This window comes from Phallusia mammillata, chromosome 2, assembly GCF_965637545.1.
Source record: "Phallusia mammillata chromosome 2, kaPhaMamm4.hap1.1, whole genome shotgun sequence".
NCBI lineage: Eukaryota > Metazoa > Chordata > Ascidiacea > Phlebobranchia > Ascidiidae > Phallusia > Phallusia mammillata.
Window position 1 is genome coordinate 19,026,576 of NC_137253.1, and position 22,738 is coordinate 19,049,313.

Sequence of the window (22,738 nt, forward strand, 5' to 3'; positions counted from 1 at the left end):
GTACAAAAATCACACCTTCATGGTAAAATAAACAAGAAAGCCGTATGCGATTTCTTCAAGCAACAGGCAAAAATCGCGGGGACCTTACTAGCCCCAGGCACAGAGTTATACTTATTAAGGCTGCAGCTCTTAGTGCGTTGCTACATATTGTGTTTGAAACCTAAACATGAAGTGTCGGTTGGTGGTTCTGTTGGTGGCTCAAATGCTATTGATGCTTGTTGAAGAATCGCATCAGTGTGAGTTACAGTCTGCAGTTTTCCTTACAGTGTGATTTTTTCCTTACCATTTCTTGCTTGCGTTTAACAGCGAGTCCAAATTCATGCAAAGGACGATGTGGTTCACCCCAAAACTACTACGAGTGTAGATGTGATTCATCTTGTAAATATACCACTTATGGTTGCTGTTGGGATTACAGTAGGACTTGTGTTGGTACGTAGCAAGAAAGGGACATGGGCAAATTAAGTGAAGGGATTTACAGATCTAGCCACACCTAAACAAATGCTATTTGTAACATGATGATTTTACCAGCCTGATATTTTTAATGACATTGTCTCCGGTTGATTTTGTTTAAGAAAAGAGAGGTTGCAGTTCCCCCAAGTTTCCTCATGGTACATACTTGCCGAATAAGTCGTGGTACAGTGATGGAGATTCCATAAAGTTTAGCTGCCTACCTGGTTTTGAAATTAATGCGTCACCGCTTCAAACGTGTTCTCAAGGCAAATGGTCATACATTCCAAGCTGCAGAGGTATTTAATATATAAACATGTTTACATCCGAAACTTACCTAAATAACCTTTTTTAGTTGGGGTCTTTCCGCTTTGCAATCCGCCTTTGTTCCAGAAGGGCTTGAGCTACACTCCACGCCAGATAACATATTTACTGGGAAGTAAAATTACCTACAAATGTTTCAAAGGATACCGTATTTCGGGAACGGCGGTGCGCAAGTGCACATTGAATGGCTGGACAAAGCTGCCTGTGTGCATACGTAGTAAGCTTTGTGTTTTTTGAAAAGCATTTGTTGTTGATATTTTTGTGATAAATAATCTAGTTCGTTTTTACCTGTTTCATACGCAAAGAATGCTACAGTTTTATCGTATTAGTTACGATTCGGTCTCCATATACTAAAAACGAGTATTGCTTAACAGTGTTATTAAAGATGGTCCACTTTAACGATTATTGTTTCTATATGACTGGTAATAATGCAGATCTTTTGCAGCTAGTGCAACGTATGCTTATGTTAGTTGTAGTTTTCATTGCACACGCATCTGGATTAACAATTCAACCCGCACATGCTGAGACATTAGACTAAAGGAACAGCAAAAATACTTTCAAAAGTTGTGTTTAAAAGATTTATTCAGTTAATATCCTGCGCCATCGTGGATGAATGTAAATAATAATAATTCTAGGCTTAAATCTTGCTTTGACCGCCACCCGCCTACCTTGTTTGTCACGAGCTCCAACATGGCGTAAACACCAGGGCATTGATTCTCAATTTGTATTTTTCAGGTTGTCCTTGACCTTGACAACACTTTTACCACTTACGATCTTATTTGCACCCAAAACCAATCTCACTTATCAAAAGCTCGTTTAAAAAAACAAAACAAATGAATTTCCGTGAATAACGTGGTTTTAGACTGCAAAGTGTGCCACGAAACAAAAGTTATAGTACCTAGGGGTGTTGCTATGTTTGTAAGCCACTGGCTTAGGGCATTTGACATGTGCACAACCTGACCCTGTGTGCACCGGCGACAAAGGTTTCTAGTTTACTGTCTTCACAAATACATCGCTCTGAAATGCAGTAATCTTTTTGTCCTCAGTTAGATGCGCCCACTTGGGAGATCTGCCTTATGGCTCATTTTTACCCAGGAAAAGAACGAAGTGGTATGCGCGAGACTTAGTGACATATTATTGCGGTACAGGATACGTTTTGAAGGGATATAGCAAACTTACTTGTCTTTCCAGTGGAAATTGGAATTACGGAAAACCGCATTGTTCTCGTAAGGATCGTAACTAATAAACTAATAAGTTGAGTACTTTGTTATCCAAAATGTTTTTCAGCGGTTAAATGCCCTCATCGTGGTGCTCCAGCACACGGCTCCTATGAACCCGCAGAACAAACATCATGGAATTACAACCAAGAAGTTACGTTCAGTTGTGCTGCCGGATACGAGTTAGTTGGTAGCAACTACTCATATTGTCAATCAGACGGGTCATGGAGCCATCCCTTACCGCAATGTGTCAGTGAGTGCCTAAAAACCGTAACGATAAGTTGATCCACCTAACTGATTTAATATTGCTTGCGACAAGGTACTGGAGGTGTACTTATTCCATTTGATATGATTGTTAGTCTGCAATACTGCGGTGGCCATCCAGGTTTTATTTAAAATAAATAAACTTTATTAGCAATGTTCATTTTTGTGTCTAATTATTTTTTGCTTGTATTTTAAATTGAATTTTAATTTATTCGATTTATATTGGTCTGTTAGGTCAGTATAACAATTTTGGGAATCACTGCTATGGCATCACGGAAACTTTAACTGAAATTAATTAAATACCAACGCTAAAACTGCTTTAAAGGAATTGAATGTGTTCACCGGAATGCACCCATACATGGAAGCGCAAGCCCGGATGACAAAACGACGTGGTACGTCAACGATATTGTGAATTACGCATGTGACGACTATTACACATTGAATGGTGCCGAGACAGCATCGTGCCAAGAAAATGGAGAATGGTCAAACGAAATTCCCACTTGTATATGTAAGCACTATGCTGAACAGCTGACATTTTACCAATTTACCATTTTACATAAGTATGTTTCAACAGACAAAACCTGTTTGGGACGATGTTCCGAAGAGGTTGATTTTGACTTGCCTTGTCAGTGTATATCCAACTGCGATGATCATTTGTTTCCATGTTGTCCAGATGCTCATATCTGTCCAATACATGATGGTAAAACCGACTGAATGACGTGCCTTCGAAATATGTTTACACCAAACGGACTGGTTTCGAATTTAACAAAACAATTTACGTTTCAGTTCCTAATTGCCCTCGACCAATAACGGAGCCCAATAGTTTTTACGTTGGCACCGACCCACCACATAGGGAAGGATCGGTGATATGGTATCGTTGCTTTCCCAATTTCCTGTTGAAGGGGGCGAGCGAGGCAACTTGTCGCAATGGACAATGGAACATTGAACCACCGGTCTGCGAACCAAAACGTGAGATTTTGGGACATAGCGTGGCCGTAATTTTCGAGACTATTTACACATAAAGATTCCCAAAAGGAGTTAAAAAAATGACCACGTAATCAGTTATAAATGACTTATTGGCATAGTTCACTTTACTAATATTTACGTTTACGGCAAATTGTATTATGTCTTCACATTTTTAAAAGTTCGTCTGTTCGTCCAATGCACCAGGATTAGGGTCTTATTGGACCAGAAGGCTTATATGCAGGGTTGCCATAACGCCTTTATTTCTAAGATTTGTCCTTATTTTGAAAACCGATGTCAGTGTCCTTATTTCTAAGAAATGTTCTTGTTTTTGACTTGAGTCCCTATTTTGTCCTATTTTCAACAATTGCAAGTAAAATCCCTGCTACAAGTAGACGTAAACCTAGACCTGTGGTGTCGTAAGATGAAGTTTTTTCTACAAACAAGGAGTTGCTGGAACAGATTGTTTCTGTAAAAAATGACATGTGATATATCATGGCTAATATTATTTGGTTTGTCCTTTTTGGGGGGTCCGTGTCGATGTCAACCCTGCTTATTTGTTTCGATAATTTAGAAACAATGGTATATAATACTGATCTCAAGCACTGAGTCTTAACACTTTTACAGAACCGAAAGTGGTAAGCGGAATATATATCGATACAAAATAAATGATTCCATTAATCGGCGTTCTGATACGTTCGTGGGTAAGGTGAACTAAACCGATCTTATACATTTGTAGTCAACTACTCGTCCTGTGCTGGAAGGTGTGGTGACAATAAAGCTGGTCCATACACTTGCGATTGTCATGCCGGTTGCAAATTGTCTTATGCGTATGGTGATCCGTGCTGTCAAGATTACGGCAAACAGTGCAATCATCACTGAAGAGAAACTTTATGGATTGTTAAAATTGTCACGTCTCTTTTTATCTTCGTAAACAGCATTCCAATAAAAGTAAACTGCTACAGCAATGTTGGTCGATAACTCGTTATATTAGGTTCAGTGTCCCAACTACTAAATAGTGTTGTCGTACAACGACAAGGTCTTTACGCCACATGCGATTGCCACCACCATACCAATCTTTTCGTCTCTTGTAGGCACTATTACTTTTTACGGTTGCAAAAGTTTAGATGTTAAAGCTTGTGACGTGACTTGGCCGATTAAAACACTGACAAAATAATGTATTTACCGCCCAGCAGGCACCGCGACGTCGAAATGAAGTTAATATATGGTTCGGACCAGACGTCGTTTGCACCAAGATTTTTTGGTCGAAAATGCAACAACTTTTAGGAATTTCGACGTCTAACAACGACGTTGATTTGACGACTTTTACTAACGTTAAAAACCCGTTGATTCCTGACGTCTTTTTACATTACATATTTAGGTCGAATATGCAACAAATTTTAGGAATTTTGACGTCTAACAATGACGTTGGTTTGACGAGTTTTGTTGACGTAATATTCGCGCCTATTACTGACGTCTTTTTTCTTGTATATTTACGTCGAAACTGCAACAAATTTCCTTCCACTTTGACGTCTAACAACGACCCTAACGTAACTAAATTATCCTCCAATTACCTGCACAATACACAAAAGTTAAACCGAATAAAGAATTTATTACAAGAAAAACTACCAAAAATCACAACAAGAAATTGTAGTTGTCCGGGGACGTTCGGGATTTTCCATGTTTGAGATAATTCCCAACTGTATGAATCAGCGTTGCTTGTTGCTTCTCGTACGAACTCTTTCTCTCTGTGTACAAAAAATCATTAATTAAAAATATGTTGCATTGGAAAAAGTACATTTCTCTTGTAGGCTACTCGTACAAACTCCATTTGCCATACATTTAGAAATACAATTTCAACATAATTAATTACTTCTACAAGAAGAATCGTATGAGACCATGTACATGTGTATTCTACTTGCAACATTTAAACCAACTTTCTCGAATCACATGAGGAAAACACGGTTAGACTTTAAAACAATAGACCACTTTTGGTAAGGACTAAGGATCCTCTTTTTTACCTTGCACAACTTGGAAGAGATGAGTTGAGCCAATGCGAGCTTGTAATAAATCCCTTTCAATAGTCCCACGTTCATTGTTGACATGAAACATTACATGTTTACTTTGATTCTTCTTTGTCGTCAGATACTGAAAAACTCGAAGAATCCTATAAAGCCTGACAGCCTGTAATATGCAGCTCATGCTCGTCTTTTGCGCTACTGCTAAACTTGCGTAGATTCGACCAAAATGACGAACATGCCCTTTGCGCTTATTGGATCCCGTGGTCACATGACCCTTGCGCGGGAGAACAAAACTAAAAAGGCGCGAAAGCATTAGCGCAAAATCGAATTTATTAAAACTGACATCAAAGTGACTAACAGCGGGAGTTCGAACGCCCAGTCCGATAACGTACCATTGTTTGGATCCCATGGGAGAGCGATATCACGAGACTTATGAAACTACAGGCATATGAGCCTGATCGACGAAAGAAGCGCCGGTATTGTTTTGGTTACCATTACAATCTTCTTCAAGAATTAGTTTGACTAAAATAAAACGTCAATGACTATGTTTTTCAATCACGCTTTTATATTATAGGCTACATCGATTTTTTTTGTCAAATCAGCGTGTGAAAACTGGCAACATGTAAGTAAGAGTTACTCAAAAACTGTGTGCTTTCTTCGTTTCTTCATATGTGGACATAATTGAAACTTTTTAGTTGAAACGTAGTTATACATGCTTTAAATTACGATGACGATGACAAGTACACACGAAAAGTCCAACATAAAATCTTTCAAAATATGCTATTAGATTGATGTTCAAAATGGTTTAAATTTCGACGTTAAAATGTGGTTAATTGTTTTGTTGAGTAACTGCCCTTTCGTTCGCGACATTTAATCTACTTTGTTTTAACGTTCCCTAATACATATAATTTCAACGTGAAAAGAAAGACGTCGCAATTCAATCCAAATTACGACAAAGTTGCAAAGGCACTAAATTACGACGTCGAATATTAACGACAAATTCCTTAACGTTCGAAACATGTCGTAAAATCGACGTTCAGAAATGGTTTCAACTTTTATTTTTACTTGAGTTTGCTTTTTGGCCTGTTTTGAACGTTGAAATGTGGTTAATTATTAATCCAACAAATGCCTTTACTTCTTCGACGCTTAATCGACTTCATTTTAACATCAATAAAAGTACATGATTTCAACGTGAAAAGAAAGACGTTGAAATTGAATCCAAATTAAAACAAAGTTACGAAGACACTAAATTACGACGTCGAATTTTCACGACAAAATCAACGTTTCTTTAACGTGTCTAATTTGTCAAAAAATCGACGTTTATTAATGGTTTTGACGTTTTAGTTTTACTTTGGTTTGGTTTTTGGTCGGATTTCAACGTTGAAATGTGATCGATTATTAAACCAACAAACGTATAGTTTCATCGACGACGTTTAGGCGACTTTATTTCAACGTCGACAAATGTACATAATTTCAACGTGAAAAGAAAGACGTTGAAATTGAATCCAAATTACGACAAAGTTGCGAAGATACTAAATTACGACGTCGAATAAACGTGAAAAATTCAACGTTACTTAAACGTGCCTAATATGCCATTAAATTGACGTCGAATACCGGTTGTTTTGGGACCTTAAAAATTTTGACTAATTTTCGACCTTAATTTGACGTCATTTCGACGTCCTATTTTTTCACAATGGTCGATTTTTGTCAGAAAGACGTCGATATGGAATTTCGACGTGAAAATGACGTTTATACTACGCCCGGTGCCCGCTGGGCGGTTTCTTATGTTTAAATTCCTTAATGATGTGGTGATGACAACATGGAAATGCAAAAAGCACAAATGTGAGGTATTGATGGTCTCCCATGTGAAGTAAAACGGGCTACTCTAAAATACGCAATCTATACTCAATCTACTAAAAAAACTAACTGAGATGTTGACGGTTAGGGCTATTAGGGTCTGGGTGAGGGTTTATAACAAAAATAACTATATAATTTAATCTCAGATACTGTTACAGCGAGAAATTACTTGTATGTGCTTTCTTTCCTTGTTTCTAGTTCGATGTCAGTAACCTGACTTCATTGACTATGACGTAACAAAGCGTCTGGCAGGATTGGTTAGAAATCTCCAGACGTAACAATGCGTGTGATGTCATTAGTGTCGCAATCTTGTCTTGGCCACGTTTTACAGTTTCTTTCTGTGTTGTGAGCAGGCTTTTTAGTAGTTGCAGTTGTGGTGGATCTAATGTAGTTTTTTGTAGATATTTATGTGCTAACAATATAATGTATTATGTGCAGCTATAAAAACATGAAAGCTAAAGTTATTAAAATGCTGAAACGTCTTAGTTCGTCAAAGTGCCTATAATTGAGTCCTGGACTCCTAACAAGTTGGTACGTAATTTGAATGTGTAAATTGTGTAAGTTAAATGTCGTAATACTGTTTGTGTATGATTTAAGGAGTATTGACTTTCTTAACGTGACATATTCCTAAGTGTAAGTTTATCGGCCATATTGAATGTGCGTATTATTGCCGATTGTGACACGTTTCTGTTCGTTTAACAGAGAACCAATGCTGTTGTGCAACCAAGGAGAAATTTGTACCATCAGGCAGACAGTGTTGCGTTCAAGACAAATTAGGAAACCCCCTAGTGCGGCGGACGGTGCAGATCCAGGCTGCACAGATTTTTGAATAAATTACGGCCGCTACATTAAAGTTCTCAACTTTGGGACATACGACGACCTGAAGTTTGATTGAAGACGTTTCATGAATAATTACAACATGGTTGTGACAAAGGCAACGTTGAAAGCTATTGTGGACAAACTCAATTCTCTCTACCTAGAAGCGGAAGAATTGATGGTCAGCAACCAGAATGTTAAAGTGCTGAAGGAGAAGCAGAAGCAAGTCTCTTTAACTTTCGAAGAGTACGTCGAAAACCACTTTGATTACGTCAGTGCTTTGAAACGTAATAATGCCAAGTCTAAGGCTAAGGAGAAGCTTAGCAGCTTACGCAAGGGCAAAGAAGAATTCGAAAATCGCATCGAAGAGTGGCTGTCTGGCATTGAAGAGAATCACGACGATAATGTTACCGTGAAGTCCAAGCGAAGTCACAATTCGCATGCGTCAAGGCCAGCTACTGTGCGATCATCGATTGCCAGTTCCCGTTCAAGTACGAAACGCACCGAAGCTGTCGTAAAGAAAGAACTGGCTGTTCTGAAGAAAAAACAGCTCCAGGAAAAACAACGAGCGAAGTTGCAAGTCGAAGAAGCAGAACGTCGCAGGCGTGAGGAGTTGGACAAATTTGAGCTTTTGGAAGCGGACCACGACGTACAAGCTGCAGCGGTCGAGGCTGATATCTGGGAGCGTCGGTCGTTCAATGGAATGCGCGACGTGCTGAATCTGGATGACGTTTCTACGACATCGGTACCTTGTCGAATCGAGGAACATGTGAAGGAAACGCCGAAATCACCGTTGCGGCAAGAATTGAAATCGAAGACTGCTTTGGAAACGCCAGCTACGCAAGAACCGTTACCGGTCGACAGTGCATTAGATGTGTCTAATGGTGACGCACCGAATATGGTTAGTGGTGAGCACAAACCACAGGTCAGTGATTTAATGCACGTTGCTTCACTATTGAAAGATGGCCTCGATTTGCCCAAGCCCGAGTTGCTGCATTTTGATGGCAACCCGTTACATTACACGCGTTTTATGACAACGTTTGATGAATGCATTGCTAGCCGTGTGCAGAGTGACAAGTCCAAACTAAACTATCTTATTCAGTATTGTTCTGGTGAAGCCGAAAAAATGATATTGTTTTGTTCATGCATGGACGATGATGGCTACCGCAAGGCTCGCAAAGTTTTGCATGACCATTATGGTCGTCCGTTTATTATAGCCAGGTCCTATGTTCAACGTCTGACCCAGGGTCCGTATTTAAAAGCTGATGACAGCGAAGGGCTACAGGAGCTTGCACGTCACTTGGATGAATGTCATGTCACTTTGTCTCATTTGGGTTATTTTGCCGATATAAATAACTTTGAACATCTCCTAAGTATTGCTAGACGTTTGCCACTAAACATGCAACACAGCTGGAAACGACATGCTGGCGAGATCGAGCTGCGTGGAAGCGAACCGCAGTTTTCGCATTTGGTGGAGTTCGTACAGAATGAAGCTCTGATAGCCAACACTCTGTTTGGAAGAATGATGACGTCTAAGAAGGACAGCGGACCACCGAAACCGGTCAGGCCACCGCCAAGGATGATCAGAGCCTCGTCACATGCTGCTTCCGTGTCAACAGGTTACGACGGAAGGCAAGCATCGACAAGCAAGCCGCCAGGTGACGAGTGTCCAATCTGTAATGTGCCCCACGCTTTGGCGCAATGTAAAGTGTTTAAAGGAAAGCAGTTCGGCGAACGACTGCGAATAGTGCGAAGAGCTAGGCTCTGTGACAACTGTTTTGCTAAAGGTCACATCGCTAGGAATTGTACATTGCAGAGTTCTTGTTCACTAGAAGGATGTCGACGTAGACATCACATGCTATTACCTCATGATTTACCTGAACCAGAGTCGGACAACCTTTCACAGCGAAGAGAGCAAAGGCCAGGTCCAGCAAAGAGTGGAAGTGCCTCAAAGACCGTGGTAACCTCAACTTCGTGTGCAGCCAAGTCGTCGGTACCTCAGGTTGGCCAAAACGTGTATATGAATATTGTCCCAGTAAGGGTCAGTGGCAAAAACGGAAAGGAGGTTGAAACCTACGCCTTTCTGGATTCCGGTTCAAACTCGACGATGTGCTCGAGACGGCTGCTAGATATGCTTAACCTGACAGGTGACAAGATTGAATTTACGCTTTCAACGATTAATGGGAAAACACAAAACAACAGTGGTTCTGTCGTTAGTTTATCTGCGAGGCCGCTAGATGGCGCAGGAGTTGTTGACTTGCGACATGTGATTATGGTAGATAATTTACCTGTTGTTCCAAATAGATGCGAGAAAAAATGGTCGCATCTCCGTGACATTAAATTCGCGACGCCATTAAACGATGAAGTGCTACTGCTGATCGGACTGGATGTGCCAGAAGCATTTTGGATCGAAGATGAGAGAAGAGGACGACGCGGAGAGCCGAGCGCGGTCAAGACAGTTCTCGGTTGGTCTCTGTTCGGTACTGCTTCGTCTCGCTCTGGTAGATGCAGTGTACAACACGTCCAGGTGAATCATGTTAACTTGTCTAATGAGTTGTTGCATCAACAAGTAAAGAAGATGTGGGAAACTGAGTTTAAAGATTCCAGTCTAGGTTCCAGTATCGGTATGTCAAAGGAGGACAAATACGCGATGAAACTAATGAACGACTCTGTGAAACTAGAAGATAACCATTACTGTTTGCGATTGCCGTGGCGTGCAGGATCGCCCAATCTGCCAAACAACCGCACACAGGCTGTGCAAAGGCTGAGCTACCTAAAGCGTCGTTTGAATAACGACAGTCACTTGTGTCAGAAGTACAAGGAGACGATTAACGGCTACCTGAAGAATGGATACGCGCAGCGTCTAAAAGCAGATGATCAAAAGGAAGAAAAGAGGTCTATTTGGTATTTGCCACATCACCCGGTTCTGCACCCGCAGAAGCCAGGGAAGGTTAGAGTAGTGTTTGACTGCGCGGCAAAATTTCGGGACACGTCCTTGAACAAGCAGCTGTTGCAAGGTCCCGACATGATGAATAGCCTGGTTGGCGTTCTTTTACGGTTCCGGCAAGAGGCTATTGCCATTGTTGCAGATGTCGAGGCTATGTTCCACCAAGTGAGAGTGGATCCTAGGGATATTGACTGTTTGCGATTCGTGTGGTGGCCGGACGGAAACATGACGAGGGAGCCAGTAGATTTCCAAATGCTGGTCCATTTGTTTGGAGCGACGTCTTCGCCGTGTTGTGCAAGTTTTAGTTTGCGGCGTACCGCAGACGACAATTGTCATGCATTTTCAGAAGAGACCGTTGCTACAGTGCGACGCAATTTTTATGTGGACGACTGTTTAAAGTCTGTCGCTACTTTACAGGAAGCCAAGCAGTTGGTGCAGGAGATTCGCGCGCTTTTGCAGCGTGGAGGGTTTCACTTGAGGAAATGGTTGAGCAACGACGAAAGAGTCTTAGATGATGTACCTAAAAGCGACTCAGCGAAGACTTCGTTTTCTTTGAAAGATGACACCGGTCAAGTGGAACGTGTTCTTGGGGTGAGCTGGAATTATCGTACCGATACGTTTCAATTTGATGTCAAGGTAAAGGAAAAGCCGATCACCAGACGAGGCATATTGTCTGTAGTGAGTTCTCTTTTTGATCCTTTGGGGTTTGTTGCTCCAGTTGTCTTGCAGGCGCGAATGTTGCTGCAAGAGTTGTGCAGACAAGGTATTGGATGGGACGAGGAAGTACCAGAAGATATTGCCACAGCGTGGCGCCGTTGGATTTCCCAGTTGCCGGAACTTTCTTCCATTCAAATACCCAGACGTTTAAAGCCAAGCGGATTGGGAAGAATCAAGGTATGCGAGTTGCACCATTTTGCTGATGCATCGTCATATGGTTACGGTGCCGTGTCATACTTGAGGGTTGAAGATGTAAATAGACGTGTGTGTTGTACCCTTTTGTTGGCTAAAGCTAGACTAGCCCCATTGAAAGTCGTTTCTATTCCGCGACTTGAGCTGACAGCAGCTACACTTGCTGTGAAAATGGACCAGGCTGACGAAGATAGATGAAGGGTCTGATGCTTCACAGTGGAAACATGTACCAACAGCGCTCAATCCGGCTGACGACGCGTCGCGGGGTTTGAGAGTTGCTGCGTTGGTAAAATGCGAGAGATGGTTTGCTGGACCACCGTTTTTGTGCAAGTCGGAGGATCAATGGCCTACAAGTCCTTTGATTCCAGACGTTCTACCCGAGGAGTTTGTGCTAAAAGAGCGAAAGGAAGTCGTTTCTCCGAAAATTAGACTGCATAAATCAGTTGATCAATCGATACTCGTCCTGGAAAAGAATGAAGAAGGCTGTGGCATGGCTGCTACGGTTTGTCAAGTTTATTCGAACGAAAAATAAGTTGCAAGTTACCGATCCGATAAGCGTTGCGGAACTGCAAAAGGCAGAGCTTGCAGTGATCAAATACGTTCAGCAGCAGGAGTTTGCTGAAGAAATTCGTGCACATTCACAGCGCGATCATAAGTATGCTGTGAACAAGCGTGTATCAAGAAAATCTGGAAGGTCTTTGCAGAGGCTGAATCCCATTTTGGTTGATGGTGTTCTACGTGTTGGAGGTCGCTTGCATCGTGCACCGGTGGCATATGACTTGAAGCATCCGGTGATTCTGCCCAACAAACACCACGTGACAAATCTGATTATCGAGGATCATCACAATACCGTTCAGCATTCTGGCATGGGTCTTACATGGACATCGCTACGACAGAAGTACTGGGTTGTTCGTGGTGGAGTTGCAGTAAGGCGTGTGTTGGGACAATGCATATTTTGTCGTCGACGCAATGCACCCATCGGTCAACAGATGATGGCAAACTTACCACGTGAGCGAATAACGCCAGGAGAGCGTCCATTCACATACGTTGGAGTGGATTACTTTGGGCCTTTGTTGGTAAAGCAAGGCAGGAGCGAGGTTAAGCGCTACGGATGTATATTTACGTGTCTGACAGTTCGTGCTGTGCACATTGAAATTGCGCACTCGCGGCCAACGGATTCTTTTATTGACGCCCTTCGGAGGTTCATTGGTCGCCGAGGAAAACCGAAGAAGATCTTCAGCGACAACGGGACCAACTTTATTGGAGCTAATCGCGTTTTGCGCGACTCGTTAAAGGCTTGGAATCAAGCGCAGATTTATGATTGTCTCAGGCAGCGTGACATTGAATGGGCTTTCAATCCGCCTACTGCAAGTCACATGGGTGGAGTTTGGGAGCGGCTCATTCGGTCTGTGCGGAAAATACTGAGTGCTCTCATGTCTGAGCAAACGCCAAATGATGAAACTCTCATCACGTTTATGGTTGAAGTGGAAGCGATACTTAACTCTCGACCACTCACTCCAGTTACTATGGATACAGAAAGTGACGAACCTTTAACGCCAAATCATCTGGTGTTGCTGGGGCATTGTGATACACTGCCGCCAGGGGTTTTCGACAAGAAGGACAACTACGTTAGACGTCGTTGGCGCCAGGTGCAATACCTAGCCAACCAATTCTGGTCTAGATGGGTCAACGAGTACCTGCCGACTTTACAAGTTCGGCAAAAATGGACTGTTCCAGAGCGCAATCTGGCGCATGATGATCTTGTTCTTCTCGCGGACAACTCCGTCCCGCGAGGCAGATGGCTGACGGGGAGAGTCGTGGATACCTACCCTGCAGAGGATGGATCGGTACGCACTGTACTGGTCAAAACCAAAAATGGGACTTTGAAAAGGCCAATTGCTAAATTGTGCCTGATTCGCAAGGCGGGCGAAAACTAGCGTCGCGTAGTTTTTGATTGTACATAGTGAATGTGTTTTGTTATGTGCTCGCTGTGGTGTTGTGTTTTATTGGATGTGACGAACAGATTCGCACATCGGGGCCGGGAATGTTACAGCGAGAAATTACTTGTATGTGCTTTCTTTCCCTGTTTCTAGTTCGATGTCAGTAACCTGACTTCATTGACTATGACGTAACAAAGCGTCTGCCAGGATTGGTTAGAAATCTCCAGACGTAACAATGCGTGTGATGTCATTAGTGTCGCAATCTTGTCTTGGCCACGTTTTACAGTTTCTTTCTGTGTTGTGAGCAGGCTTTTTAGTAGTTGCAGTTGTGGTGGATCTAATGTAGTTTTTTGTAGATATTTATGTGCTAACAATATAATGTATTATGTGCAGCTATAAAAACATGAAAGCTAAAGTTATTAAAATGCTGAAACGTCTTAGTTCGTCAAAGTGCCTATAATTCAGTCCTGGACTCCTAACAAGTTGGTACGTAATTTGAATGTGTAAATTGTGTAAGTTAAATGTCGTAATACTGTTTGTGTATGATTTAAGGAGTATTGCCTTTCTTAACGTGACATATTCCTAAGTGTAAGTTTATCGGCCATATTGAATGTGCGTATTATTGCCGATTGTGACACGTTTCTGTTCGTTTAACAGAGAACCAATGCTGTTGTGCAACCAAGGAGAAATTTGTACCATCAGGCAGACAGTGTTGCGTTCAAGACAAATTAGGAAACCCCCTAGTGCGGCGGTCGGTGCAGATCCAGGCTGCACAGATTTTTGAATAAATTACGGCCGCTACAGATACCTTTTGGACTTAATTTTCTTACAAGTGTTAAAATGCGGCACCATACGGTATTTAGTACCACTCTCAACACACATGTGAATATTAAGCCTAAAATGAAATTATAGTGTTATTTTTATTATAAACCCTAACCGTCAACATTTTTCAAAGTTGCATACGTTTTATAAGTAGATTGCGTAGATTGCGTATTTTAGAGGAGCCCAAGTAAAACTGAACAAAGTTTTCATCAAATTTTGTAACTTATTTAATTGTATTGATGTTTTTGATTTTTGTGGATTAAACAGCTACAAATAAGGTACACAGTACACACCAGTAGAGAAGTTTAACATGACCGCTAATGGTACAATTGAGTTTTGTACAGCTTTCCTGTAAAATGTAAATTGAAGGCTGCTTAAATTTGGAACAAGTAAATTAACATAAAATTCACAAAAAATATATCAATGAATTGAGTTCCCGACTAGACGTGTGACTTTTTAGGGGAATAGGAAACTACGGGTTATTTTAATGGTTTCGTTAAAGTGTGATTACAAATTCCAATACAGCAGAGGTTTTTTTTAAAGATCTCACATTTCGTAAACGTAAACATACCGGATTACCGGCCTATGTGTTTATGTGCTGTATTTTCATGATCATTTAGTAATTTTACGTTAAAACTTTCCCAAAGTATGGCAGACGATGGCAGAAGAGGGGGTGGGGAAGAAGAAGATCGAGGCCCAGGTGAACTAAAACTAAATACCTAAAACTTTGCAATTTTATTATAGGGACTCATAATTGGACGTAGAAAATAAATATTTGTTTCTGTGCGTATTTTACCTAATTATTTAGGCAAACAATTACTTTCCAATCTGGTATGGCTAAACAAAAATTCAGTAACATATCTATTATTGTTCTGATTTTGTTTAGCTGCCATGTATCAGATGTTTGAAGTTATGTCAGAATTGATGGACAAACTAAAGCTTTTAAATTACGAAGAACACTTTCTGAAAAAGTACAACATTAAACCTTTTTCAAGGTTTGTTGTGTGTATGTATATATTTTCTTGTCCAACAAAAATTGTTGTTAATATTTGTGTTCTTTTTGGAGGCAGAAATGATTAATATTAGTTATTTTTCAGACACTACTTTGCAATTGCAACAAATCCAGGAGAACAATTTTATATTTTTACTGCACTAAGTGCATGGCTGATTAATGTTGCTGGCAGGCCATTTGAGATGCCACAGGAATTTGACGATCCAAATGCAACAGTTTCAGGAATTTTAGAAGACCTCAGGCGATTTGTATGACTTAACTTATGTACAATACAGGACACCATTTTTTTTTTCTTTTTTCACTGCAGGGTGTTAATACAGATTTTCCTCCATCAAAATTAAAGTCTGGAAGTGGAGAATTTGCATGCTTTGTACTTGACAGACTAGCTGATGCTGCCTTGCTTACAAATCAGTTTTCATGGAACAGGTAAGAATATTTACTGCATGCTTTAATTAATTGTAACAGGCCTGCCTTCTCTGAAACCACACTTTTTTTTGACTAAAACAAATAACAGAAACTGAGGATGCGATTAAATGGGCGAAATAGATATTATATATTTATATTACATTGCAAAATGAAAACTACAGACTGATTTAAGGAACTAAAAGCTTCAGTTTACTATAATGAATAAGAAGTTTGAATCTAAATTTGTATGAATCTTTAGTGAATTACTATTTTAAAAGTTTTCGTTCAGTAAAAAAAAAAAAAAAAAGGCTGTAGCCAAACCCCAGGTAGCATGGTTTCAGAAAGCTTTCACTTAATGACCTGCCCACAAATGTTTCTTGTTCAACAAAGATAATAAATTTTCTGCTGTGACGTTTGTAAAGGCCAGTATATCCATATGAAGAGCAGGATGAGGAAGAAAATATTATTGATGAAGATGAAACGGAATTGAAACTTGAAAGATTGGAAGAAGAAATTGGTGATTATGACGCCAATAATGCTTCTGACGATGATGAAGGGGCTGAACCCTTTCTAGATTTAGGCTCAAAATCAGCATCAAGCATGACGGTATGTAAATAAATTAAACCACTTCTGTTGATGCTAATAATTGAAGGGGACACACTTTACTTAATTGTTTTTTTTTTCTTTCCTGAAGTTTATCCACCCTCTTTTGCCATAAAATTTGTTAGATTTGGATGAAACTTTTGCAGATAGTAGATTTAGTCATGTAGATTTGCAATCTGTTTTGTTCACTTGATCACCCCAGTATTTACCTGGCCCTATACGCAATGGCAAAAGTTGCTAACCCTGCCTTCTTGTTTATTGAGACTTTTGCTGTGACAGGCTGGTGATGCATCCAAACCTATAGATATTATGGTTTCTTCAACAAATGCTGATGAATGGAAGTTGGAAGTGGAACGTGTTGCCCCATCACTGAAAGGTTTTGCACTTGATTTTGTGTCTTACATTCCTACATGGTGCAGATTTTTGTTGATATATTTAATGATAGTCTTAAATATAATTATTGCTTTACAACAGTAATTGTGGAGACGTTGTGGTGTTTTGTAGATATTGCATATTGGGATGTATTTTTTTTTCATGAGAATAGTTGTTTGTGGCTATGGCATTTATTAATAATGCTGGTTAATAAGTTTATAGCACTCTTTTTTGGCCAAAGCACGTTTTTGGTTCTTAGTATTTCCTATGTTTCCTATTCTTTACAACCCACCCACTTATTGGACATAAACCAGTTTAGATCTAATTTTGTCTGGACAGAAAGTGGCATAGCTTGATTTACTTTGAAGGTTGCAACATGTATGTTGCATGCATAATCTTAAAAAATATTTGTATTTTTTGAAAAGAAGTATATTTGTTGGTTCAAAGTACTAAGTTAACCCAATTGGTCTTGCTGAACACAATAAAATAAAACATGATTGTACTAGCATTGTAATCTATGTCATGTTCCTGCTTACATCGATTCTGTCTCTTTTTTAAATACCATTACTTTAGGCTAAAAGACTACACTTTCATATATATACTTCCAATACCAAAAAACTTAAACTATCATCAAATTTACCCCAAAACCTTGTTAAAGTTTGGAACACTATATACGGATCTGTTCATAAGTTTAACGGTGAAAATAACGGCCCAAATAGACATAAAAAGCGACATGCTTTATTGTTCAAACGTTTCGGCAAATGCTCATGCCATCATCAGTGATATGAAGGCCACATTCCTTCATGCGACTAAAGTGTATATAAGCGGGTGTAACTGATGTGGCCTTCATATCACTGATGATGGCATGAGCATTTGCCGAAACGTTTGAACAATAAAGCATGTCGCTTTTTATGTCTATTTGAGCCATTGTTTTCACCATTAAACTTGTTAAAGTTTACATTGAAAAAGTCTATATCATTGGATATAGTGCAGGTATAATCTTTGCTTAAAACAGAATCTATGTCCACTTAAAAATGAACACAAAACGGTTTAGTACTCAAAGTAATTAGTCAATATGACCATAGCTACCGTGCTATCTGCTTAATTCTACAAGATACAAGGATATGAAATAGAAGGAAGACAGAGCTTTGTCAAAAAATAAAAAATAAGTACAAGAAAGTGAAAATCCCATAAAGTGGACATAGCCAAGTTCTGTTTTCAACTGACCATAGTAAATCAATAAATTAGAATGCATAAATAGGCATTAAATGGGAAAGACACCTTTCTAGTTTAGTCTTTTCTTTGGGTTAACTAAAAAGCACCTTTAAATTTTACAGTGACTATTCGAACTGATAACAAAGATTGGAGAACACATGTTGATCAGATGCATCAACACAAAAAAGGCATTGAATCATCTCTTGTTGATGCAAAGGTACACAGCTTCTAACATACAGTTTAACAACAACAAAATGACAGTAGAAGTTTGCAGACACATTTGGACAAACTTCACAGTGAAATTCGTCGCACACTGGAAAAGATTTCAAGTCGGGAAAAATACATTAATAGTCAGCTTGAACATCATGTTCAGGAATATCGTGGTGCTCAAGACCAACTTGCACAGGTAGTTTTTTTGATGGTTGCCATAATCATACACACCCTAAATACATTACAAACGTAAAAAAAGGTTGTGAAACCATTTATGATTTTGTATCTTTGCTTTAAAAACATTTAGACAAATAGTATGCTTTTCAATAAAGTCAGCAAATAAGAATTGAACACAATTATTTAATATTTTAAAGGCAAAAGAGAAATACAAGCAGGGAAGTGGGGGAGTAACTGAACATTCTAGAACGCTTGCTGAATTAACCGAGGAACTTGACAAAGTAAAAATGGAAATGGAAGAAAGAGGAAGCAGTATGACAGATGGAGGTGGATTTTTTTTGGATTATTTAGCAACAAAATAGTTTTGTACATGCTAACAAGTTTTGTTTAACACCTTTTTATCAATCTTTTATGTGACTCAAGTGGTTATAAATGTGTGTAACTAATATGGCCCCTCATATCACTGATGATGGCATGAGCATTTGCTGAAATGTTTGAGTAAAAAAGCATATTGCTTTGTATGTCTATTTGGGCCGTTATATTCGTCATCAACAAGTCTTGTTTTTATTTTATTTTTTAAATCACAGGTTTATTGAATTACTTAAGAAACTCTTACTTTTTTGTGACTACATCAACATATATTAAAACATTACACTCTGTAAAAACATGTGTTCTGTTTTTATTTTTGCCTTTAGTTGTGCAATTTGGGTTAACCTTGATACATAGTTCCAATTGACCACAATATACCATAAAAACATTAATTAAAAAAATACTTTTCAGCTCCCTTAGTCAAGATTAAACAGACATTAAATCGACTAAAAACTGAGTCAATCCAAATGGATATTAGAATTGGAGTCATAGAGCATGTCCTAATGCAGGTAAGAACTACAAGTATAATTTGCACAGCATATGAATACCAAGTGCACAAATGTAGTGCAAAATCTGAATTTATTGATAGCACTCGTATTATGGATTATGAGAGGACTTAATATTGCTTTCGTCCATACTTTTTTCATTTTTTAAACTAACTCTGGTTTGTTTCACCTGGTTGGTTGAGAAAGAGTGCTTCTTTTTTTAATTAGGGATTACCTGTACAGTCTAAAATATGTGTTTAATTTTCATCTGTCATGCGCATGACTCAATACGTCAGAGATTCTGAGAAAAATCCCTGCAATCGTGATAGTTAGTATGTTAAATGGTGTACATGTGTAAAATCGTGAAATATGACATTTTATTGTGCACATTCACGAAAATGTGTGTTGCCAAAAACTTATAAATGGAACAATTTCTTCTGTAAAATTGGATATAAGCGTAACGACCGAAAACTTTTCGCAGCGAACTGGAGCAATGTGCAATATATGGATTAGTCCGTTGTGTATTCGTTTATTACATATTCGTTAGTTCAAGCATATTCGTTAATTATCTAAATTAGCCACTCTTTTAGTTAACATTTTGTTTTGTCACTTCTTGGTGTATTTGCTGAGCCATTATGTATAAAGCATCATATTTTTCAGGCCAGGTTAAGAGACAAATCTCTAATGCATAAAGACATGAACAAACAGCACGGAACAAGTTTGTCAAACCACTTATCAACGCTTTCCGAGGGTGACGACGACACTGCAAAGAACTATTTTGCAAACATATAGTTGTTTCGTGAAAGCCACAAATATTATACTGCGGGAAAAAAATATGGAAAAATCGACCGTCAATAAGACGGACTCAAATAATATGGAGCACCACTACAGGCATTGTTTCTGTGTTTGCTGGTTACTATTGAAATTTTTATGTGCTGTATGTATTTTTCAAAAACGATTTTTGTCATACCGATCTTTTGCGAACTTTAGTTTCAGCGGAATTTATAGAATAAGTTTTGCATTGCGCAAATAAATTTATTTTCGATATACTGTAGGCTATCGTTTGGCAAGAAAGTTTTGTGTGCAAGCTGAAACTCGTGAGTGTTATGGCAGATTTCCCACTGCATATTGCAAGTTGATCTCATGCCGTGGACGTTGTGGATACCATGCGTAGTTCGTTTGTGTTGTTTTGTTAGGCGGACTGTAAACAAACTTACACGTTCGTCGCGCGAAAGGACATCAGACTCTCTAAAATCTGGCAAAACAGGTTGTTTTGTCAATCGCAATACACGGCCGGTAGTTGTCCAACCTCTAGCAATAAATTATTATTAGTGGCGCAATCGGCCGTCACCTTATTGCCTACTTGATTGCAAGACCAATGCGAAAAAATGTGGGAACGCCTCAAGGCTACCACCTAGATGACGGTTTTATGGAACCACAGAAAAATTTATTACCTTTAAACTTTCACCTTTTTTATTAATAGTTTTTTTTTTAATTAATGCACAAGAATATTTCACTAAATTCGTCACTGTAAGAACAGTATACATTGTAAGTAGATTTGCGTTGTATTAAATTGCCAGATCATCCTTCAGCTATTCCAAACGCCCTGTTTTGCATTGTTATCTTTTCAAATTTGCCCGCGAGGGTTTTGCAATATACCTGTGTGTTGCGACTTTTTTAAACATCTCTCTGGTTGTGTACGTGTTCAGTGTTTATTGTACGAACACGACATGGGATGTTTCCCAGCTGGATTTAACGCGTAGTTTAAATCTCTGAAAGCACTGAAGGATTGTAGATTTAAGGAATGAAAACAGCAACAACATATAAAAACATTTTAATTGTTTTTCAAGGCGAAATGTCGATATTCCTTTGATAGAAATTTATGTTTATATAAGATGTTGTCTTTTGCTACGTTATGCACTGTTGTGTTTCTTATCACTGTGATAAAGCCTGTGCAAATGCAAACATGCTCGATATCATTGACTTCAAGACGACGTTGTGGTCCCCGAATAATCGATCGCACAGAGTGTGAGCGATAGTAAGTCGAATTAATTTATGAAATAAACTTAAGCAGTAGAGCTTTGAGCTCATCGGTGATTAACTGTTATTTTTTGTTCAGTAACTGTTGTTTTGATGAGTCGTCAGTTGATTTGCGATGTTACGAGAAAGGTAAGTCGCGATGAAATTTTTTAAAAGTAGAATTCAGTCACTGAAAACAAACATGGTCATCTGGTTGCATATGATTTTGTTAAGCATGCTTTACAAGCCACTTTGTTGTTTTGCATTACACCTTTGTTGTCAGCTTTAGTAATGTTTAAACTTCAGGTTCGGCACTAAACATAAATTTCGAACCACATAACTCTCGAAAGGAAACAGACAACAACCAGCAATCGAACGGTAAGTCATTCCGTTTGTAAATAGTATCTGTGTTTTGCTTCGTTGCTTTGCTTAAAGCATTGACTAATTTTTTTAGGCCCAGCCGAAGTTTATACCAATTTTCAACTGGCCAGAGAAGTCGGACGAAACTATTATACCGTTTTGATGCTCAGTAAGTTAGTTCTTTAAGACGCGATTTGATTTAGCTTATTTCTTATCAAGCATTCATTTTCAGGTGCAATTCAAAAACCATCTGATTCTTCAAATTTGCCAAGTAAGAAAAAAAAATTAGTATCTCATAAGTGTTGTTTAAACGCCAAACCTTGATCACCACTGCAGGCCACCAGATCATAAAGTGTTAATGTGTTGTTTTGCCATCCAGGCCTGCTCCAGTTTGGAGGTGAACCTGGTTATCCCGGATCGAAGGTTGTTGCACGATGTGACCCATCATTGAGTTCAAATACTTGTGGTGATGGATATAATACAACGAGGTTATTTTACACTTCGTCCGATTCGATTTTCACCTACGTTTTGTGGGAAAAGTTAATGTCATGTTGATTTAATACCAACGGGTTTAACCCATCTGGTTGGACTTGGTTATAACTGTATGGCCTAATTGCAGATCTGATTGCCTGCGATGGAATTGTTGCTGGGACGATGAAAATAATACATGTTATCACGCAACAAACAATAGTAAGTGGACAAAAATGAGTTTAATTGAGTTTTGCAACATTGTATTACGTAAATTGCTGTTTCAAAACATAAACCATGTAAATGCGCATAGTTGCATGCAAAAATGTTCAACTAAATGTTTCCGGAGTCTAAGAAGATGTAGTTATACTAATGCACAAAAACATTTTAGAAAGTGATACTTTTTTTGAATCGCCATATCATGTAACATATGGGTCGACAAATATTCAAACGCCACGTACCAACTTGTTTAATTCGCATGTCAACTTATTTAGAGGTTTGTGTCAGCTGATTTGA

At 39.1% G+C, this 22,738-nt stretch overlaps 6 protein-coding genes across 16 annotated transcripts in view; 5 read left to right on the plus strand and 1 right to left on the minus strand.

The window, feature by feature from the left end:
• The first annotated feature begins 49 nt into the window (after positions 1 to 49).
• LOC145214364 (beta-2-glycoprotein 1-like) lies at positions 50 to 4,183 on the plus strand. Of its 2 annotated transcripts, XM_080082877.1 has the most exons (10): positions 51 to 236; positions 307 to 429; positions 573 to 746; positions 803 to 988; positions 1,818 to 1,997; positions 2,059 to 2,241; positions 2,578 to 2,760; positions 2,827 to 2,952; positions 3,039 to 3,221; positions 3,955 to 4,183. In XM_080082877.1, exons 1-10 carry the CDS (start codon positions 167 to 169, stop codon positions 4,095 to 4,097), a joined length of 1,551 nt encoding a protein of 516 aa, XP_079939003.1. In that variant the 5' UTR covers positions 51 to 166; the 3' UTR covers positions 4,098 to 4,183. The 2 variants fall into 2 exon arrangements, with proteins under 2 accessions (XP_079939004.1, XP_079939003.1); XM_080082878.1 differs by lacking the exon at positions 1,818 to 1,997 and having other exon boundaries at positions 50 to 236.
• A 624-nt stretch (positions 4,184 to 4,807) lies between these two features.
• LOC145214365 (uncharacterized) lies at positions 4,808 to 5,876 on the minus strand. The gene is made up of 2 exons (XM_080082879.1): positions 5,237 to 5,876; positions 4,808 to 4,963 (listed from the first exon to the last, which is right to left on the minus strand). Exons 1-2 carry the CDS (start codon positions 5,643 to 5,645, stop codon positions 4,851 to 4,853), a joined length of 522 nt encoding a protein of 173 aa, XP_079939005.1. The 5' UTR covers positions 5,646 to 5,876; the 3' UTR covers positions 4,808 to 4,850.
• A 1,172-nt stretch (positions 5,877 to 7,048) lies between these two features.
• Positions 7,049 to 11,965, plus strand: LOC145213809 (uncharacterized). 2 transcript variants are annotated; one of them, XM_080082215.1, is made up of 3 exons: positions 7,049 to 7,624; positions 7,796 to 10,436; positions 11,274 to 11,965. In XM_080082215.1, exons 2-3 carry the CDS (start codon positions 7,998 to 8,000, stop codon positions 11,961 to 11,963), a joined length of 3,129 nt encoding a protein of 1,042 aa, XP_079938341.1. In that variant the 5' UTR covers positions 7,049 to 7,624; positions 7,796 to 7,997; the 3' UTR covers positions 11,964 to 11,965. The 2 variants fall into 2 exon arrangements, with proteins under 2 accessions (XP_079938341.1, XP_079938340.1); XM_080082214.1 differs by having other exon boundaries at positions 7,796 to 11,965.
• A 261-nt stretch (positions 11,966 to 12,226) lies between these two features.
• Positions 12,227 to 14,978, plus strand: LOC145213810 (uncharacterized). The gene is made up of 2 exons (XM_080082216.1): positions 12,227 to 14,191; positions 14,363 to 14,978. Exon 1 carries the CDS (start codon positions 12,239 to 12,241, stop codon positions 13,700 to 13,702), a length of 1,464 nt encoding a protein of 487 aa, XP_079938342.1. The 5' UTR covers positions 12,227 to 12,238; the 3' UTR covers positions 13,703 to 14,191; positions 14,363 to 14,978.
• Positions 14,979 to 15,041: 63 nt separating this feature from the next.
• Positions 15,042 to 20,424, plus strand: LOC145213811 (intraflagellar transport protein 57 homolog). Its single transcript, XM_080082218.1, has 11 exons — positions 15,042 to 15,227; positions 15,414 to 15,522; positions 15,625 to 15,787; positions 15,847 to 15,965; positions 16,367 to 16,550; positions 16,827 to 16,923; positions 18,257 to 18,351; positions 18,409 to 18,540; positions 18,719 to 18,848; positions 19,302 to 19,399; positions 20,036 to 20,424. The coding sequence occupies exons 1-11, from the start codon at positions 15,176 to 15,178 to the stop codon at positions 20,165 to 20,167; spliced, it is 1,311 nt and encodes a 436-aa protein (XP_079938344.1). The 5' UTR covers positions 15,042 to 15,175; the 3' UTR covers positions 20,168 to 20,424.
• A 71-nt stretch (positions 20,425 to 20,495) lies between these two features.
• LOC145213807 (complement receptor type 1-like) overlaps positions 20,496 to 22,738 on the plus strand; it is a 35,492-nt gene continuing 33,249 nt past the window's right edge. For all 9 annotated transcript variants that reach the window (XM_080082205.1, XM_080082209.1, XM_080082206.1 and 6 more), the window contains exons 1-7: positions 20,496 to 21,413; positions 21,495 to 21,544; positions 21,701 to 21,772; positions 21,849 to 21,923; positions 21,987 to 22,025; positions 22,134 to 22,242; positions 22,374 to 22,444. In XM_080082205.1, the coding sequence (XP_079938331.1) occupies positions 21,271 to 21,413; positions 21,495 to 21,544; positions 21,701 to 21,772; positions 21,849 to 21,923; positions 21,987 to 22,025; positions 22,134 to 22,242; positions 22,374 to 22,444 (559 nt within the window). In that variant the 5' untranslated portion in view covers positions 20,496 to 21,270. The remainder of the gene's footprint in view (positions 21,414 to 21,494; positions 21,545 to 21,700; positions 21,773 to 21,848; positions 21,924 to 21,986; positions 22,026 to 22,133; positions 22,243 to 22,373; positions 22,445 to 22,738) is intronic.

Bases quoted from the DNA above. Each gene is read 5' to 3' on its own strand.
- LOC145214364 (XM_080082877.1), top strand. From the start codon at position 167: ATGAAGTGTCGGTTGGTGGTTCTGTTGGTGGCTCAAATGCTATTGATG. The intron at 237-306 runs GTGAGTTACAGT...TGCGTTTAACAG, and splicing joins TGTTGAAGAATCGCATCAGT to CGAGTCCAAATTCATGCAAA. The intron at 2,242-2,577 runs GTGAGTGCCTAA...ACTGCTTTAAAG, and splicing joins TCCCTTACCGCAATGTGTCA to GAATTGAATGTGTTCACCGG.
- LOC145213811 (XM_080082218.1), top strand. From the start codon at position 15,176: ATGGCAGACGATGGCAGAAGAGGGGGTGGGGAAGAAGAAGATCGAGGC. The intron at 15,788-15,846 runs GTATGACTTAAC...TTTTCACTGCAG, and splicing joins TAGAAGACCTCAGGCGATTT to GGTGTTAATACAGATTTTCC. The intron at 16,551-16,826 runs GTATGTAAATAA...TTGCTGTGACAG, and splicing joins AATCAGCATCAAGCATGACG to GCTGGTGATGCATCCAAACC.
- LOC145214365 (XM_080082879.1), bottom strand. From the start codon at position 5,645: ATGGGATCCAAACAATGGTACGTTATCGGACTGGGCGTTCGAACTCCC. The intron at 4,964-5,236 runs GTAAAAAAGAGG...TTTTGTACACAG, and splicing joins TCTCTTCCAAGTTGTGCAAG to AGAGAAAGAGTTCGTACGAG.
- LOC145213810 (XM_080082216.1), top strand. From the start codon at position 12,239: ATGAAGAAGGCTGTGGCATGGCTGCTACGGTTTGTCAAGTTTATTCGA.
- LOC145213809 (XM_080082214.1), top strand. From the start codon at position 7,998: ATGAATAATTACAACATGGTTGTGACAAAGGCAACGTTGAAAGCTATT.